Here is a 17,989-nt window from a genome sequence, read left to right on the forward strand (position 1 = left end):
CACACACACACACACACACACACACACACACACACACACACACACACGGTGGCTTAAAACAGACCTCAAGCCTCAAATGGCAGTTGCCCTTCAATAACAATGGCCCAGATCCTAGGCTCTGTTTACAGCTTGTGAAATTTAGACACCCAAATGCACTGATAGTTCTTAATAAAGGTACAAAAAGTCAAGTTAAAATATTTGGTATCAATATCAGTATTCACTGCAAATGATCTTAGGTTAATACTTTATACGATACTTGTGCCAAATAGAAGCCGAGATTACAAAATTGTGGTCCAAATGAAGATCAAGACTTGGCTGGTCCACAGCCAGAATGAAGGAATTTTCTGGTAATAAATAAGTGAAAAAGGAGCAGGGTTTTACTTGACTATTCGCTGCTGGAACTCAGAAATGGGTTTCTTGGTATCACAGAAGCAGAAAGCAAGCTTGTCCTAAGTCCCAGGGACCGTGAGGACGAGGGACGGCAGCGGTGGATGCGCGGCTTGCTAAAACACGTATCTGAGCTCAAGTGGAGCCGGGCAAGCTTTGTGCTGGGTCTCAGTGATCTGTAAAGGCTGGCTGAACAGAACGCCCTTCATCATGCAGGCACTGCTGTCTGCGCTGCAGTAATACAGGAACACGCTGATGGACACGACGGCTTCCAGGGATAAGCAATCGCCAGGAACCCGCAGGGATATTGCGGGTGGACTGCAAATGCTCTCAATGTCACCAGATGACGGCTGTCCTTCACAAAGCCATTCGTTGCCTAGAACATAAAAACAGCGCACTAGTAAGACTCTGTGAGATGATAAGCAGGCAATGAGAAATGCCTTGAAGACTAGATTTCATCCAATCCAGATAGTTTGAGTCTCCAATAGGCACTGTGCTTTGTACAAAGGACATTAAGTATCAATAGGCTATAATGACTAGCGATATTCTCATAACCTTTATTCAGATTCTTAAAATGTTTCCTCTTTTAACAATAAAATACATAACATTTTTTCTATGAAATTGAGTTGAATATTACAAATATGGCCACACGTCTTTAACTGCTGAGGTGAAAAATGCAAACTATTAAGTTTTAGAAATAAGCACAACGGAACACATGAAAAAATAGATCTTTTTACAAAACAGAAACTTATGGTACATAAAATGGAAGCGACAAAATAAACTTTATCTAGGGGACATAGAAGCCTATTCAACTAACTATGTAACAACTTCCTATTTAAGATGAAGATAAAATAATGAACATTCCAAAGTAATGAAAAAATTACTGTATATACTTGAGTATAAGCCGACCCGAATATCAGCCGAGGCACCTAATTTTACTACAAAAACTGCATTAAAAATGTGATGGAAAACTTGACTTATACTCAAGTATATATGGTAACACTGATATCTTTAGAAACTGCATTATTCTATGCATGGATCAAAATGAAAATGAAGAGCTTTTGCGTCCACCTTATTTAAACACATAAACCTCTTTGTAGTCTTAAAGACGTAGATTTTCTACATAACAAAAGCGTAATAAATCACCATAAATTTTGTATTGAAGTTATTTTTAATGTCTTTATCCCGCTCTCAAGGAACGTACGTGTCACGCTGAGGAAGCAAGGCTTACGTGTCAGAGGGCGGCAGGCATGAAGACCCTGACCAGGAAATGTACAGAGTCCACCGTCCAAAATCAGACCCTCTACTGAGCAGTGTTGAGATCTGGCTCTCGGTTTCTCTACTCTCTCCTATGATCTCAGGGCAGGCCAGTGTTCTGATGACAGGAGCGAGCACCTGTCGGCTCTTCCCTGGGCTCCTTAGGGCTGTTGCTTCTGCTGGTTGAAAAGATGGCTTAAGAAAAACGTGCTACCTGCTCACAAAAGCAAGTAGGTGAATGGTGAGATTCAAATGATTTCAGGCTGAGTTTGATTCAGGGGCATTTTAATGTTCTCTGGCTTTTGTTCCCTATTTCTGGTCTGGGAAGTCTTTTATTTAATGTGTGCTTTGGCTATAAATCAGATTAGTTAGAGAACTTCTTTTATTAAAAACAGAAAGAAAAAAAAACCTCAGGAGAGAATCTAATGTTCAATTACAAAATGAAACAGAAAATATTTCCACCTACACTGCATGTGGGTTTTTGAGTTACACTTACACCGTGCCAGGGGATTTATATGTCAGTGCTTTTTTTCTTTTTTTGGTGGCGGCGGTGAGGGTCTTCAAACCTTAAACATGCAGATCTCTTTAAGGTTCTACAGACCAAAATCATTGTTTCTGTCTGTAACTACATCAATTGTAAGTGCATAAACATACCTTATAGTTTCTAGAAACCTTAAATTACTAGGGTACTTTCCTGAAATCCCATTTGTTCCTACATCATAAAAATGGAGCCACTGTCTTGAACAAGTAATAAAACAGCAAAACATTTAGAGACTACTGCACTTTCATTTAATAGTATGCATATTTTGTATCCCAAATAACTCACTATTATTTTGTGTGTTTAACAAAGCAAAGTTAAAACAAGTCAATATCTCACTTTAAAAATCAATATGTTCTTTAGTTACACAGACAGAAATGAAACTAAAAGTAATCTCCAATTGCTGTAATGTTTTAAAAGGTAATGGGTAAAATATTTAACTGGAGTCAAGGGCTTAAGCTGAACAACTGAGGGCACGGGAAATGAACTGCCAAAGTTTGAGCACCCCAAGGCCCTCTACTGGTGGGTGGGTCAGTGTGTGTGTGTGTGTGTGTGTGTGTGTGTGTGTGAGTGAGTGAGTGAGTCACGGTGGTGGTGGTGGCCGCATTATAGTGGGGAGTGCCTACTGGCTCAGTAACCCAGAAGTTCCTCCTGACTGGTCTTGGTCCTTGTCTTCTTGATGGGAACACCCAGCTGACAGCTGCAGGAGCCCAGCTACTGTGACGATGACTGCACGGGGGAAGAAGGCACAGCGCCTTCTGTCGCATGTGCGACAGAGGAGTGCACGAGAGAGTGGAGGAAGGTAGAGTTGGGGAGGAAATGGAAGACCGAGTGAGAATGTGTGAAAGAGCGTGGGAGACTACAGCAGAGAAAGATCATTAATACAGGATGTCATAGAGGAGAAGCTATAGCCCACTAACATTTTACTTTAAAATCATTGTCCACTCTATTTCAGATATTGGAAAGCTCCGCTGTAAGTCAAGCAGTACAGATTCCTTCTCAATTACCAGTGACTAATCCCGAGTATGTGTTACACACAATACTGAAGTAATCCCGAGTATGTGTTACACACAATACTGAAGTAAGCCCGAGTATGTGTTACACACAATACTGAAGTAAGGAGCTGGTTCACACTGATTCTTACACAGCTGCAGGCCTTTACAAAATTTACAGGAACTGGCTACTTGGAGAAGACACTCAAATAGCACGTTATCTTATTTTGAACAGATATAAATTAGTACTTGGGACAAAGGCATTCTGATGACAGTAGTTCATTTGTGTTCCACTACACACCCTCCAATCACGTGTTCTTCTTCTACTAGTATGCAGCATACTTTTAATGTATGACTTCAGCATCCATTTTTCATAAGAAACATATGACAGGGTTCAAATTCTACCACTGCCATTTCTAAAGAAAACCCATCTTTAGGCTTACTAACTAGTAAGTTAAAATTGTGTCTATGACACTACCAGGGTAAGATGAACAGCCATGGAAAGCACTGAGGCATTTGGTGGATGTGACTTTAAAAAGTCAAAAAATCACATGCTGTTTCAATGACAAGAATGCACGTCAAACCTATCCATCTATCGGCAGCCGACCTCTGACAAAGGGCTGGGACACATGAAGTGGGGAAGAGATGGTCTCTTGAACAAATGGGGCTAACAAAGCTGATACCCATTTTCAAAAGAATAAAACAGGACCCATATCTCACACCATAAACTGAGGATGGATCAAGACATGTAAACCCCAATGCTATAAACATAAAGACCACCAAGGAAAAGACGGTGACAAAGTTGGGGCTCTCCATAGCATAAATACACTATCAAACACAATGAAAAATATACCAACAACAGAAGACAGCGTAGATAAATGGGACCTTCTGAGACTTGACATTTAGTGTGCATAATAAAATTTCACCAAAACATAAAACGAGAGTCCATAGATGGGGGAACACTGAAGACGCATGGACACATCAGTGCAGCAGAGAAATGGACGTGCAACACCGGTCTCCCCCCCCACCACCACCACCCCCCGCAGACCAGAGACTCGATGGTATCTGGTATCGCTTTCCACTGCTCTGAAAGGATCACATGAGGTGGTCTTGGGCAGAATGGGAGACAACCACAGAACAATTAAATACTGGTGGGCTCCCAGACTCCGGCCCTTCTTCACTTGTCAGGTCTGGAACTGAACTCACTCCTGCGTTAGAACCACCAACCATTTCAGATCAAAAGGGCAGCATTTATCCAAAGGCAGAGTGCACAGGGTTAGGAAAGGAAGCAGGAAGCACAAGGGGGAAGTAGGGTAAGCGATGGCACCCTGAGCAGATTGCAAAGGATGAGCTGAAACAAAATGTGTATGAACTGTTGAATGGAAAACTGATGATCTGCTCTATAAATCTTCACCTAATTCACACAAAAAATTTCAAGAGCAAAAACAGCATGCTTTTCCGTAGCAGTTACATTATTTCCTGCCTACTTGAGCGAAGGGGTGGAGTCTAGCCTGTCAATCAGGTCATAGCCACTGATGCCTGTGTGGGCGTGGCCTTCTCCTTAGGATTCTGGGAACTCCTGTCTTCCTCCCTGGAGGCGGGACACACTCTCTCTGCTACACATTCTGTTGACAAGCCACATGAAGCTATGCTGATGGCAGCCAGAGCCCTGGAGCTGGAGGAGCCACGTGGAGAGCCGTGCCAATGCTGAGATGCTTCCACAAGACTTTTCAACACTGGCCTGTGATCTTCCTACTTTTGACACATTGCATGTGTTACATGAGTCTGTAGGATAATTTATGGACTAGTATCGGACATATGGGCTAATATCGGACCTATGGACTTGATCTGAACTGGGAAGGGATGTTTTCTCAATGTACAATTACTCTTGGTTATAAAACTCTCTCTTACACACATATGAGTGTCTCTGGATTTGTTTCTGTTGTCAAGCTAGACTAACACACTTTTTCAAGTGGATAACTATGTTAATTGCTCAGAATACAACCTGTGAAATGTTCATCACAGTATTATTGGAAGATGTAGCAGTAAGCACTATTAATACCAGTTCAGACTCTAGAGATCAAAGTTGATTAATCATTTGGCCTTGTTACATACCTGCTAATTAACACTACTCAGAGTCACTTAAAGACTCTTACCAACTGCTGGAGAAAAGCAGGCTCTGACTCACAGCTAGACTCCAGTGGGCCCTTGCGGCTGGCTGTGCAGCAATTACACAGCATTTTCCCAGTCTTGTCTCTCTCCTTCCCCCTCCTCTCTTCAGACCACTAACCCTTCCTCTCGCCTCTCATTCACCATCAGCAATAACCGTGCTTCCTACTGACTAAGAAAATAAAAGATCTCTTCCACTGTTACGCACCTGCGCCTCTAGGCCACGCCCTGGGCCTTCTCCCCATACTATGGAATGTTCATTCTTGGCAAAGACCAGCAATCCACTAGTGCATGTGATCCTAGCCCTCTCACATCCACAAAGAAACCACTTCTCAATGCCTTATACTATCAAGTCTTTCCTCTGTTGGCTTTCAATGTTAACAGGCATGTTAATTCTTTCAACTCCATTTCCCGCTTCTGGCAACTCCATATATTCTTTCATTTTTAAAATTTTAGCTAATTTGAAATTCTATCTTGATTTCCCAAGTTCCTCTTTTTTAACCACTCTGTGGTAGATACATAATCTATTGTCAATTTGAGACTTGGAGGCGCTAGGGGGATAAGTAGCTTGCTGGAGGCGGGACACACGCTCACTCCCTGTGAGACATTCCTGTTGACAAGACACATGGAACTACGCTAGAGCCCCAGAGCTGGAGGAACCATGTGGAGACCCCTCTCAGCACGGAGATGCTTCCACTGCCACTGGAGCCACAAGATTTTCCACGCATTGGCCTATGATCTTCTTGCATTGGGCATCATTGCATGTGTTGTGTGAGTCTGAAGAGGAACTTATGGTTTGGTTTCGGACATATGGGGTAATATTGGACTTAGGGACTTGATGTGGACTGGGCTGGGATATTTTCTCAATATACAATTACTCTTTGATAGAAAACTCTCTTACACACGAGTCTCCCAGGATATGTTTCTCTAGTCCACTCAGACTAGCACACACTCTAAGCAAGCATTTTGTCCATTGTTCTGAAACAGCTTGGGTGAACGGTACCAGTTATCTGCAGGTTGCTAAGTCCAAGACCAATTAATTCTCTGTCCTTCTCCTACCTATCTAACAATAGCATTCGACACAGCTGTTCTTTTTGCTTCAAAACACCTGGCTCCCAGGAAACTCTGCTCTAGGTTGTCCTCTTGCTTGTCCACGCTCGTCTCCTTGCTTGATTCCGCCGCCTTTCTTTCCGTTGGAGTGCTCTCGAACGGTGCTCCTCAGTGTAGTCCGTGGGCAGCTCTGACGCCACGGACCGTGGTGAGTACAGTTCAGAGATGGAGAGTAGACACTTGGATACCTTTGCAGTGATGTCACTTGGTTGTGTCTTCCAAATGTGTGGCTTAGGATTTTGCACGCATTTTTAAGATATTCATGTTATTTCTTGGGCTAATGCCTCTGGAGCTAGTTTGAGATAGAATAGCATATGATGGAAACACTTAACTCAGAATCAGCAGAATTTGTTCAAATTCCAGTTTGTGACCTAACTCAATCCTCAGCCATAGGCAAGTCACTTCAGCTCTTTGAGCCAATAGTTAAGTTTCCTTATTTGTAAAATAAGGGAGTTTGAATAGATGGCGTTTAATACCTTTCAGTACCAGTGTTCAAGATCTTGCTGAGACTACATAGCCTGCCTCAGGAGCTGGACTTGCCCAGTAGATGGGAGGCTGACTGCCCAGCTGGAGTGAAATGACATTTACTAGTTTCCCTTGTACCCTCAAAGCTGGGAGGGAAGAATGGAGTGGTCTTTTAAGCAAAACATTTAAAGGGGTAAGGGTTGGTAAGTTTTTGTTTTGCAAATCAGCTCCTTCCAGTCTTTAGAGAAGGTCTCACACAAACCGTCTTTATCACATTAATAGCTCAGGCAGTCCCCAAGGCACTGCCATCCAAGTCATTAGGATTACAGCTCCCCCACTGGTCAGGGGAGAACTGCCCATGTGGATTTCTGAGCCTAGCCTTTCTCCCACAGAGCAGCTGGTGCTTTTGAACTGCTAACCTTGTAGTTAGTAGCCAAACTCATTATCTACTACACCATCAAAGCCCCTAAGTCGCCAGTTGGACAGTCCAGTTTTATGTTACTTTGTCCTCACTATGAAATGACTGAGACCAGCTCTCAAACCCATTAGTGGGTTCTGACTCTTCGAAGTCCTAGAGGGCAGAGTAGAACGATTCCGGCAATTTCCGAGGCGGTAAATCTGGACACGGAGGCGGGGGGTGGAGGGAGTGGGGGGGGGGGACAGGGGCACAGAGAGCCTTCCTCCCTGGGAGTGCCTGGTGGGGTCCACACGCCAACCTTGTGGTTGCAGCCCATCATTTCACCAGCACTCCTCGGAACCAGCCTCTACTGGCCACACATTCGTCATCGCGATCACCTGCACTGGCTGCAGGTGCAGCTTTTAGATCTTCAGAAAGGCTGGAAGGCTTTTCTTGCATTAAAGTGAGACTAGACATGAACCACGCACACCCATTCCAACTTAGCCACAAACTCTTAAAGACCGTTAAAAACGGATCTCATTCATCACATGGGGATGCCGCACTCCCAGGTTATTATTTCAGGGTATCTGACAGCCCTGACGGTCCTTTAACACGCTCACAAGGCAGGGGGGTGCTCTGACATTGTCCTTTAATGTTTAGTCCTTTTAAAGTGTTTATTTCTGTAGAAAGACTTAGCGAATGAAGAGCCTGAAAGAGATTGAGGGGGTAAGAGGGGAATGCATATAGAAAAAAATGATTATGGAGATGCCTCCTACCTAATTTTTCCACTTCAGACTTTTCAATGGTAGGTCGTTCTTTCTGGGAACAAGATTCGAATAAAAGAAGAGGTACGGGGAAGTCCACATTCCAAAAAGTCCGTGATAACAACTGAAATGCGACTTGGGGTACGCCAGGGTTCTCCAACCAAAGGGAAGAGTCTCAGCGTCTCAAGAAAGCTGCAGCGTGGGGTTCGATTCGGACTCACTCATTTTTCACATCTCCTTTCTCAAGTCTTGCCCAACCACAGAGTAAGAGCATCACACAACACACAAGAACCATTCACGAGAATAAACATCAAGAACTTACAGGACATGCACACCTGCAAGGCTTTAAATGGCCATACCTTCAGCAGTCAGAAACCAACAACTGCTCACGCCCTCGGTCAGCTTTGAGCCTGACGGGAGCTCTAATCTCAGCGTGAACTGCAGAGTCTGGCCTGGAGATGCCGTCACTGGGGAAAGACAAATGTTTGGAGCAGATTTGGGCAACTTAGGTCTTGTCTTCTGTTTGTCTAACACGAATGGGCCATCTACCACAGCATTTTCAGATCTGACAACAGGGAGCTGCAAAATAAGAACACCTGCTATTAAAACACAAAGAGTTTACACTAACTGCAAAGTGTGCGAGTTTATGTACATTTATCTGGTAGAAAATGAAAACCCTACGTCAATGAAGCTGCACTACCATTTTAGTCCCAGCCAGAACGCATCGACTTAGACGGCCTCAAGGCTACTCGTGGGGACTTTCACCTGGCAAGAGTATCCACACAGAGGGGGGAGAAGTAATTAACCAATTCGTTAGAGACGGAAAACTACACTCTGATGGTAAAGTATGTCCTCAGACGATGGCACAGATTTGTCAGGAATAATGACCCCTACAATAACCTGTGTTGTTTTTCCATTTTAACCGATGTACTTTAGAAATCCCTAAAACTCTAAAGGGAAAAACAACCCTGCAGTGGACATTTGCCCTTTAACATTCTACTAACGAGCAGGTCCAGCTCTTGAAAAACCGGTTAGAACTTGTTGATGTTTCTTCCATTCTCATTTCTAATGGTTTGAGAAACGTAGCTTCTAGAACTTCCTTAGAAGACTGTTAATGCACTTGCCACAGAAAACAATGTTAGCAAATAGAACCTCAGGCATATTGAAAAACGGGCTACCCGACCCACAGAAGACGTGGGAGCAGTGGGTCTATACACTTAGACCAGTGCTTCTCAACCTTCCTCATGCAGCGACCCTTTAATACAGTTCCTCACGTTGTGCTGAGCCCCAACCATAAAATTATTTTTGTTGCTACTTCATAACTGTAATTTTGCTACTGTTATGAATCGTCATGTATATATGTGATAGGGAGAAAGTACTTTCATTGTTACAAATTGAACATAAAGCATAGTGATTCATCACAAAAAACATGTAATTCTATATTGTGAAATATTTATTTCTAATGACAAATCAATGAAATTTTGTCTTGAAGCATGGCATAGGATAGATAACAGCCTTTATGCCTGGCACTCGTCTGTGGGCATATCTGCACCTGGAGACGGATAGAGGTGCAGTGTCTGGGTTCCTAAGACCATTGGAAATACGTGTTTTCTGATGGTCTTAGGCGACCCCTGTGAATGGGTTGTTCGACCCCCAAAGGGGTCAGGACCCACAGGTTGAGAAGCGCTGACCTAGTCGGAGTCCCCTCTCCCTCCTTTTGGGAAGGTTCTCCAAACTCCAGTGTCTTTCCCACCCCTCAGCACACATACGACGTTGTAACACAGATATCCTGAAGCAGCCCTGTTAATCAAAGGATCAGGGTACACGTCATGGGCCTTCACCCACTACCCTTTCAATGGGCGTCCTTGTCACCGCTGACAGTGCCTAGCCCAGACTGTCCACTGGTGCTGTGAGCCTTCACTCATTCTCTCTTGAATGATACCCTTCGTTTACTCTAAGACTACTTACCACAGAAATGGTTTTTGTTTCTAAATCCATCACTTTAATTTGATGATTATTTGTGTCCGCTACATATAATAACCGTCCATTCTCTCCAATACACAGGCCTCCTGGTTCATTAAAGGTTGACTCTGAGAAACTGGGACCGATGACATTACTTGCATCTCCTGTTCCTGCTAATGTTGAACAGTGTTTTGTTTTGGGATCCACAACTTTAATCTGAAGGAGAAAGAGAAACACACACACACACACTCAAGGTCAATTTCAAGTAGTACACTGTGAAGTAGGCAAGAGAATTTCTGAGTGCTACTTCTATTCCTAACAAATCTGAGAACTGCATTTCCATAATTTATTGAAAAAGCCAAGTATTCAAATTACCGACTTAAGGGGAGAGATTCTATCCAGAAAGCTAAAAGTGATGCTAATCCCTAGTTACAGCTTGTGATTTCTAGAGGCCATCTTTGAGGAGATGATGGTTTCTGAGATTCTGTGCTTATTTTAAAAAACGTAGTTGTTCTTCACAAGGGGAGCATCAAACCCAGCGGATGATGTGCTTCATTTGTTCACCTTGAAAGGTTTCTTGTTGCACCTGGATCATACTGAACTCACAGTCTCCCGTAACAAAAGAAGGACATTCATGACCTCCTACATTCATGTTTTCTATGACAAAGAAAAGTGAACAAGGGAATGGGGTATAGTAGCTACAGAAATGGAAATGCTGCCAAACACGGAATTATTTGCTAACAGGCAGTGCAACTATACATCCACTCAAAAATGTGCACTGGTTAGCTCGCACATTCATTTCCCTGTGTTTAGCCTTGTCTGTACTTGCTGACTCAGCTTCGATGGAGCGTCACAACATTTGCCCTTAGTGACTACGACTTTGTGGAGCGCTCTGCCAGTTCAGAGTCCCATCCCAATCTCTATGCCCAGAGAGGCCCAAGAACATACTGGAGTAAGCGTCTATGGTCAACAAAGACTGTTAGTCCTCGCCCAACTTCAGAGCGACAGCTGGAGCTTTCTTAGCATTTTAAACCCCGCACGTGAAAGACAGGTTGTCATGTCAGTCTGCCGAGGCTCACCTTGTGGTTGTAGGAGTCGGCCACATAAAGCAAACTCCTTTTCCTGTTCCATGCCACTCCAAGGGGGTGCTGAAGCTTTGCAGTGACTCCTACACCATCAACATCACCAAAGGCGAATAAATTCTTTTTGTTCAAAAAAGAAAGAAATAGCATTTATTAAAATCTTACAGTGCTTTGTTAAAAGAGAAAGTGAAATTTCTGATGGCTCCTTGTGCTTTCTAAGTAAAGGGGGAATTAGTAACTGTGGCAGAATTGTGAGCCTGTCCTAAGCTAACTGTGGTGTCATGCACCACAGGCCCACGGCTGGTCAGGAATAGGCCAGGCCTGCCAGCCTGGGGCTTTTCCCACCCCACTGACAACTATCCAAGCTACATTCCTCTTTTCTCACCACTCACTAATATTTCATCTCCCTACAGAGTTCACACTCACACAGCGTCACGTAGAATCCAGTTGACTCTTCTGGGCTTCTTTCTGCTCACATTCCCTCGGGTCTGACTGTCAGGTTCATTTTGAAAGCCTGAGGCTCTCCCTCCTACATGTCTACGAATTCTCCACGTCTCAGGAGCTGGGGAGTTTGGTAAGGGTCTGGCCATTCATTAAACAGCGCGGTCATTACCATGGGGTCTCTCTCTCCGCCTGCGAGGTGCTTCACCGCTCCGTCCTTCAGTGAGACGGTCCTCACCGTGCTGCTCTCACTGTCCGCCACAAACAGGCAGGCCCAGGGCTCCTCGGTGGCCACAGAGAGGCCCGAAGGCTGGGCGAAGCCTGCCTTGTGCGGGTACGCATTGTTTCGATTCTCTTCATTCCCACTTCCAGCAAATCGAAGGCAGGTTCCTTTCTTTAACTCACTATAGAAAGACAGGTTCGTAGGTAGAATCAACACTGGTGCATTGCATCTAATTTGGTTATTAACAAATATATGTAAGGGATTCAGTCGACGGTGATAAAAATGGTAAGAAAGAGCAGTGCTCTTGAGCAGTGAAAATGAGCAACAACCCTCCCCACTCAAAACAAAACAAAAAAACCTCAAACCAAACTTACTGCCATTGAATCTATTCTGCCTCGGACACGACAGGCTAGGGTGAGACTCGCCCCTGGGCTTCTGACCGGCGACTCTCTGAGAGGAAAGCCTCGCCTTTCTAGCATGGAGCCGTTGCTGTTGCCTTTGTTAGTCTTCCACGTGTAAAGTACTGCGCTGCCCGCTGCCCCTGGAGCGCCTCTAAAGCGAGCAAGTCATGGACTAGTTCGGTCATGGACCTGTTTATCCACTGGGGGCGCCCTCCTACCATTCCTCGATACACACAACTGCTCCCTTTCTTAAAGGGTCCCTCAGGAAATCGCCAAGGGAGTTAGAATTAGAATGAGGGTCAGCTCATCCCTCGGATAGTCTGGCCTAATCCTACCTTCATCTGAAAGAGAATTAAAATGCTTCTCTTGTTCGGGATAAAGTTTATATGTTCATTAACTTTTTTGTGTGTCTTTGGTGGTTTTAGTCTGCATGAGATTAGCAAAAGGAATTAAAGATTAATTTTCAAACGGTCAAGTGAGCCATTAAACTATTTTAAGAAAATGTTTTGGATTATGCTGCGCTAACAGAATGACAGAATAAATCAATTTCTTATCCACACAAGGGAAATTCATTTCAAAGGCTACTGTAATGATTTATTTCTGTCATGTGGGGAAAGCTTTACTCTTTGGTTTCTTTTACATCAGTTTAGGTGAGAAGGTGGCCGTGTAAGGAAAACACGACGTTGGTGTCTCGTGAGCCCAGATGCATGCTGTGTCCAGTGGCGAGGTGCGTGAGGCTGAGACAGCCACCCACCGCTTCCTGGCTGCTGCGGTCGTGAGGCGCAGTCTGGTGGCGGTGGAGCACGAAGGCAAAGGGACAAAGGGACACAGAATGTCCAAAGCATGGCCCCTTACCCAAAGGTTCTATTAAAAACAATCTAGACCAGTGTTCCTCGAAGTGGGTGGCACCTCCCCCTGAGGGGCCCTGGGACAATCCCGAGGGCTGCAAGGCAGATACTTGTACTTTATCCTGGATTATGGGCTACAGCGTGAAAGCTTTTCAGGGGTGCTCATCAATTTTTTTCTCTTCTGAAAAAGGGGTGGTAGGCCAAATAAGTTTGGGAGTCTCTGATCTAGGCAGCAACGTAATAACTAACCTGAAAAACAAATCATTTAGAAGGTAGTAATTATGAGGAATCTTGACACTTAAACAAATAAACGATGTCCCTTCATTAAGCCATAGAGAAAATGGGAAACACAGTTTACCTTCTAAAACATTCGGCGGCGTCAATCACCTGACGATCAATAATAAAGCAGACCAGACCGAACTCACTGCCACTGAGTCCATTCTGACGCAGAGTGACCCTAGAGAGCAGGGTAGAACTGCCCCTGTGGGTTTCCAATAGTGCAATTCTTTGCAGGAGTAGAAAGCCTCATCTTTCTCCCATGGAGCCATTGGTGGTTTCAAACTGCTGACCTTACAATGCGCAGCCCAACTGGTAATCACGATGCCACAAGGGCTCCTAATAAAGATAAACCCCAATCCAAACCCACTGGCATCAGTCAGCTCTGGCTCATCACAGCCCTACGGAGGGTCTCCAAGAATGGCAGGGACAGACGGCCTTGTCATTTTCTCTGGAGCAGCTGGTGGGTGTGAACCGCCGCCAACACCTCCGTCACAGTGCCACCAGAGGTCCTTCAGACACTTTCTAACTGGCTATGACCAATAAATTACAAACCCAGAGCACCCTCAAAAGCCAACGTGATCTGACTAATTATGTAGTTTCCTAATATGAATGAAGAGGATCATTTGACTATTTGGAAATTCAGGCCATTCCTGACCATCCGTGTCCCACACAGCCAGCACGGCAGCAGCACATTCTCACCACCTGTCACTGCTGGTTGTGGTTCATAACAACAATGCCTCATGGAAATCGCTGTGCAGCCTCTCTCACACCTGGCTTATGTGGTAGCAACAGTCTTCTGACTGCTATCTGTCCACTCCCAAAACATCTGTTCACATCACTTCCCAGGCTTGAAGGAATCATGTCCAAACACGGACAAGGATCCACAGGCTTGGTGACCTGCTTGTTACTGACATCACTAGGGCTACCTCTTGTCTGGAAAATCTCTCCTCCCTTTCTCTAACTCCTACTCCTCCACCAGGCCTCCGTTTCCTAGTCTCTCCCAGGACGCCTTCCTTAAACCTCGAATCGTATCGATACAGCCGTTCCTCTTTTATATAAAGGACAACCTCAAATGACAAGACAATGAAGAGATTCCTTTTGGTCACAGCACCTGCACTGCCCACTCATTTTTGTTTTAATGGTTTGTTTAGTGATCTGAGTCTTCTCAAGAACAGTAATCAAATCTTTTCATATTATTCTCAGCATAAGGAGCCTAGTGCCTAGTACATAGACTGTTTAATATGTTAGAAGAATGACTAATGGTTTCAAAATGTCACATAAATGTTGCAAAGCAAAACACACACGCACACTATCTGGATGAGTTGCTATCTGGATTATGTACAGCCCTGCCCCTTTCTACTGACGAAAGTCACTAGGGTGACCAGCACTTACCTTCCATGGAGCTAACAGTCTCTATGGTCACATGGCTTTCATTTATTTATTTATTCGGCAACCCCTGACTGAGCTTCATTATATCCCAGACACTGTGCTAAAAGCAAACAGGAAACACAAAATGGATTCAGATAAAGTTCCCTTCTATACGAGGCCATCTAGGAGGAGAAAATAGTTACATAAACAAGTAACGACAGCCAAGGAGAGAGAGAGGGGGAAGAAGGAAGTCCACCAGGGCGGGAATGTACCAGCCTTCTGGCCTGCTGGGGTCCCTCAGCAGAATATGGTTACTCTGGCCAGAGTGATGGGAGAAGAGGAAACGCTCCTGAAACAGAGAGAAGGGACTTTTCCCGAGGTACTCGCCTAGCTTACTTGTCTGTCTGCAACCAGAGAAAGCCAAGCTCACTGCCAGCCAGGCAATGCCGACTCAGAGCAACCCTCCAGTGGGTCAAGCTGCCTCGGTGGGCTTCTGGAGCTGATAGTCTTTACGGGAACAGAAGGCCTTATCATCCACCCTCGGAGCGACTAGTGGGTTTGAACTGCTGGCCTTGCTGTTTGCAGCCCAACGCGTACCCCACCACACCACCAGGGCTCCAGGCATGCAACAGCTGTGGCAAAGCTCTCTGCATCGATGCACAAGCCCACGCGGGGCTTATCACAGTGTTCGCTCTCAAAACACGGTGAGAAGGAAATTGAGCCTCTGAGAGTTGGAGACTCTTCTTGGCTCACACAGATAATAAGGGGCAGAAACAGGCTTCAATCTCAGGCTCAAAGATGAAACTTGGTCTCTTAACCACTCTGCTATGTGGGACTCAAATACAGCTGAGCTATGCCTTAAGCGCTAAGCATCCATTATATTTCCAGTTGTCTTTCTGGATGCTCAATAGGTCTGCCCTTCTCAGGGGCCCCCAACCTTAGGTGTGGCCACAGGACTCGCTCTAGCTGCTGAAAGAGAAGACGTCGTGTTGCATGTTTCTGATGAACAGAGGCCTTAAGACCTACCTTTGTTCTTCTCTGACAAAATGCCACAGGTGGCTACTTCATCGGGGCCCCAGAAAACCTGTGTGTGCGAACTAGGACTAAGGCTCATTCATTGTCTCTCAAGCCCTCAATGACCCAGGCTGTCGGTTACGGCAGTAGAGTAAACTTTTGCACACATAACACACACATTAAACAGTCCCTTTGCATGTGAGTTTCCTGTGCATGCTATATGTGCATGCACAGTATTTCTGTAGGCACGTTACCTGCAAGAACACGGTAACCTCCCATCCCCTGATGAGTACAGTGGGCATTGTTAGGATGGGGACTTTGGGGAAGTAACGCTGGATGCTGTGTGGCCGAAGCACACACAGCTATCTTTGGTGAACCCAGAAAACCATTGCCACTTACTTTTTCTTTGGTAGTTTGCCACAGTCCAGGAGGAGGGCCCAAATCTGATGAGTCCCTGCCATGGCGATCCACAGAATGTCACTTCTATGGGCCTCTGCAGCTTTATCAAAACAAACGGTCGTCATTAGCTATGTACCTGGGAGATAAACTCACTCAATGGTTGCAGACATTTAAATTCGGGAAGGCAGCACTAAGTTGGTATATCATTTAACAGGGAAAAGTAAAAATCTGAGCAAGGCTTTAAGTTGTTCGTGAAATGTTCTATTTCCTTGTGAAAAATTTACTTCATTGGATTTGTCATTTTGTGTGTAAGGATTCACGGAATAAAGCGGGAGCATTGGTGTGGTCATCTTCTCTTATTTCCTTTGTAAGCTTGAGAAAAGGTGCAGAAGCAGACGCTGTGGCTGGCGAGGCTGCGGTATTTGGGATTGTATGTGGTGATGGGAATCACGGGAATCAACTGGAATAAGGCACCGAGCTAAGCACTTGACAGGGACTCTTTTCCTAAACATAACATTAGGAAATTTTATTATAATCATTTCCATTTTAAAGAAAAACAAATTCTAAATAGTTTGCTAAAATGCACACACCCATTAAATGTCAGCCACGGCTGGACTATGACCCATCCATGAGCTCGGCCCTCGGTTACCAGTGTCTAACTGGCAAGGAGGAATGCCGAAATGCTCTCTGGACTCCTCTGTTCTTCCTCCCTGAAATGCTCTCTGGACTCCTCTGTTCTTCCTCCTGAAATGCTCTCTGGACTCCTCTGTTCTTCCTCCCTGAAATGCTCTCTGGACTCCTCTGTTCTTCCTCCCTCGGGTCTCTGTCCCATGTATTCAAGTGCACTTACTACTTTGGCATCAATACTCAAGGGTATTTCACATCAGATGAAGAAGAGGGATCTAATCAAAGTCATCCTCAGGGCTTCCTAGACAGGTGGCTTTGTGGCCCAGATCTTCTGGTGTCCTCTCCCTACTCTGACTGCGCCAGGGTGGCTTTGATGCAGGGCAACTCTCGTGCTGGACCAGAATGAAACACTGCTGGCCTGTGCTAGCTGCACACCACTTGTATACTTGCGCCCATCGTGTCGAGCCATCTGGTTGAGACCGCCCTCATCTCTACTGGACCATCTTAGAGAAGGCCTGTAACACTTTGGTTGTTATTCTCCAAATAGCAGGAGTTATGGAGGCTTTGTAGAATCATGTGATCTCGTCATAATCATGCTTTAGACAGATTTAAAAAAACAAATCAAAAGGTTATTTGATTTTTACTCTTATGAAACATGAACCATTTATTTTTTCATCAGTGTGGTCAGATCAGCTCGGGCTGGCCCTTTGACAACCTGGAGACCCTGTGCCCATGAGGAGTTCCTGGTAGGGCACAGGACTAATGTGCGCGGCTATTGACTGAAAGGTTGGCTTTTGTTCCGAGCTCACACAGGTGCCTCCAAAGAAAGGCCGGATCCACTTCGGAAATGGCAGCGCTGGAAACCTCTGGAGCAGGTCTGCTCTAACACCCAGGGCAGCGTGGACAGGAGCAGACTCCAGGGCAACCGGCTCTCATATCAGGCAGCGGTTCTCAAGCTGTGAGTTGCGAGCCCTTTGGGGGTTGAATGACCCTTTCACAGGGGTCACATGTTTCATAACAGTAGCAAAATCACAGTTATGAAGTAGCAACAAAAATAATGTTATGGTTGGAGGGTCACCACTACATGAGGTATGAAAGGGTCGCGGCATTAGAAAGGTTGAGAACCACTGAACTAGGAAATCTTAACACCAACTCAATGTGATAAAATAGTAGAAGAGTTTCTTTTCACAGTTTTTGCTATAAAGATACTATAATTCCTTGCATTTTAAACAAATAAAAACTTATTAATGGCATTGCATAAAATAT

At 44.9% G+C, this 17,989-nt stretch overlaps 1 protein-coding gene across 2 annotated transcripts in view; it reads right to left on the minus strand.

The window, feature by feature from the left end:
• Window positions 1-16: 16 nt before the first annotated feature.
• Window positions 17-17,989, minus strand: part of NHLRC2 (NHL repeat containing 2) — a 46,872-nt gene continuing 28,899 nt past the window's right edge. Inside the window, exons 6-11 of one of the 2 annotated variants that reach the window (XM_045291618.1) lie at window positions 16,097-16,190; window positions 11,737-11,968; window positions 11,121-11,243; window positions 10,048-10,257; window positions 8,439-8,658; window positions 17-763 (exon numbers count right to left, since the gene is read on the minus strand). In XM_045291618.1, the coding sequence (XP_045147553.1) occupies window positions 504-763; window positions 8,439-8,658; window positions 10,048-10,257; window positions 11,121-11,243; window positions 11,737-11,968; window positions 16,097-16,190 (1,139 nt within the window). In that variant the 3' untranslated portion in view covers window positions 17-503. Of the gene's footprint in view, window positions 764-8,438; window positions 8,659-10,047; window positions 10,258-11,120; window positions 11,244-11,736; window positions 11,969-16,096; window positions 16,197-17,989 lie in introns of both variants that reach the window. The other variant, XM_004700919.2, reaches the window with a different exon arrangement.

Source organism: Echinops telfairi, unplaced genomic scaffold (genome assembly GCF_000313985.2).
Source record: "Echinops telfairi isolate 266 unplaced genomic scaffold, ASM31398v2 ScPeMD7_70;HRSCAF=299, whole genome shotgun sequence".
NCBI classification, from domain to species: domain Eukaryota; kingdom Metazoa; phylum Chordata; class Mammalia; order Afrosoricida; family Tenrecidae; genus Echinops; species Echinops telfairi.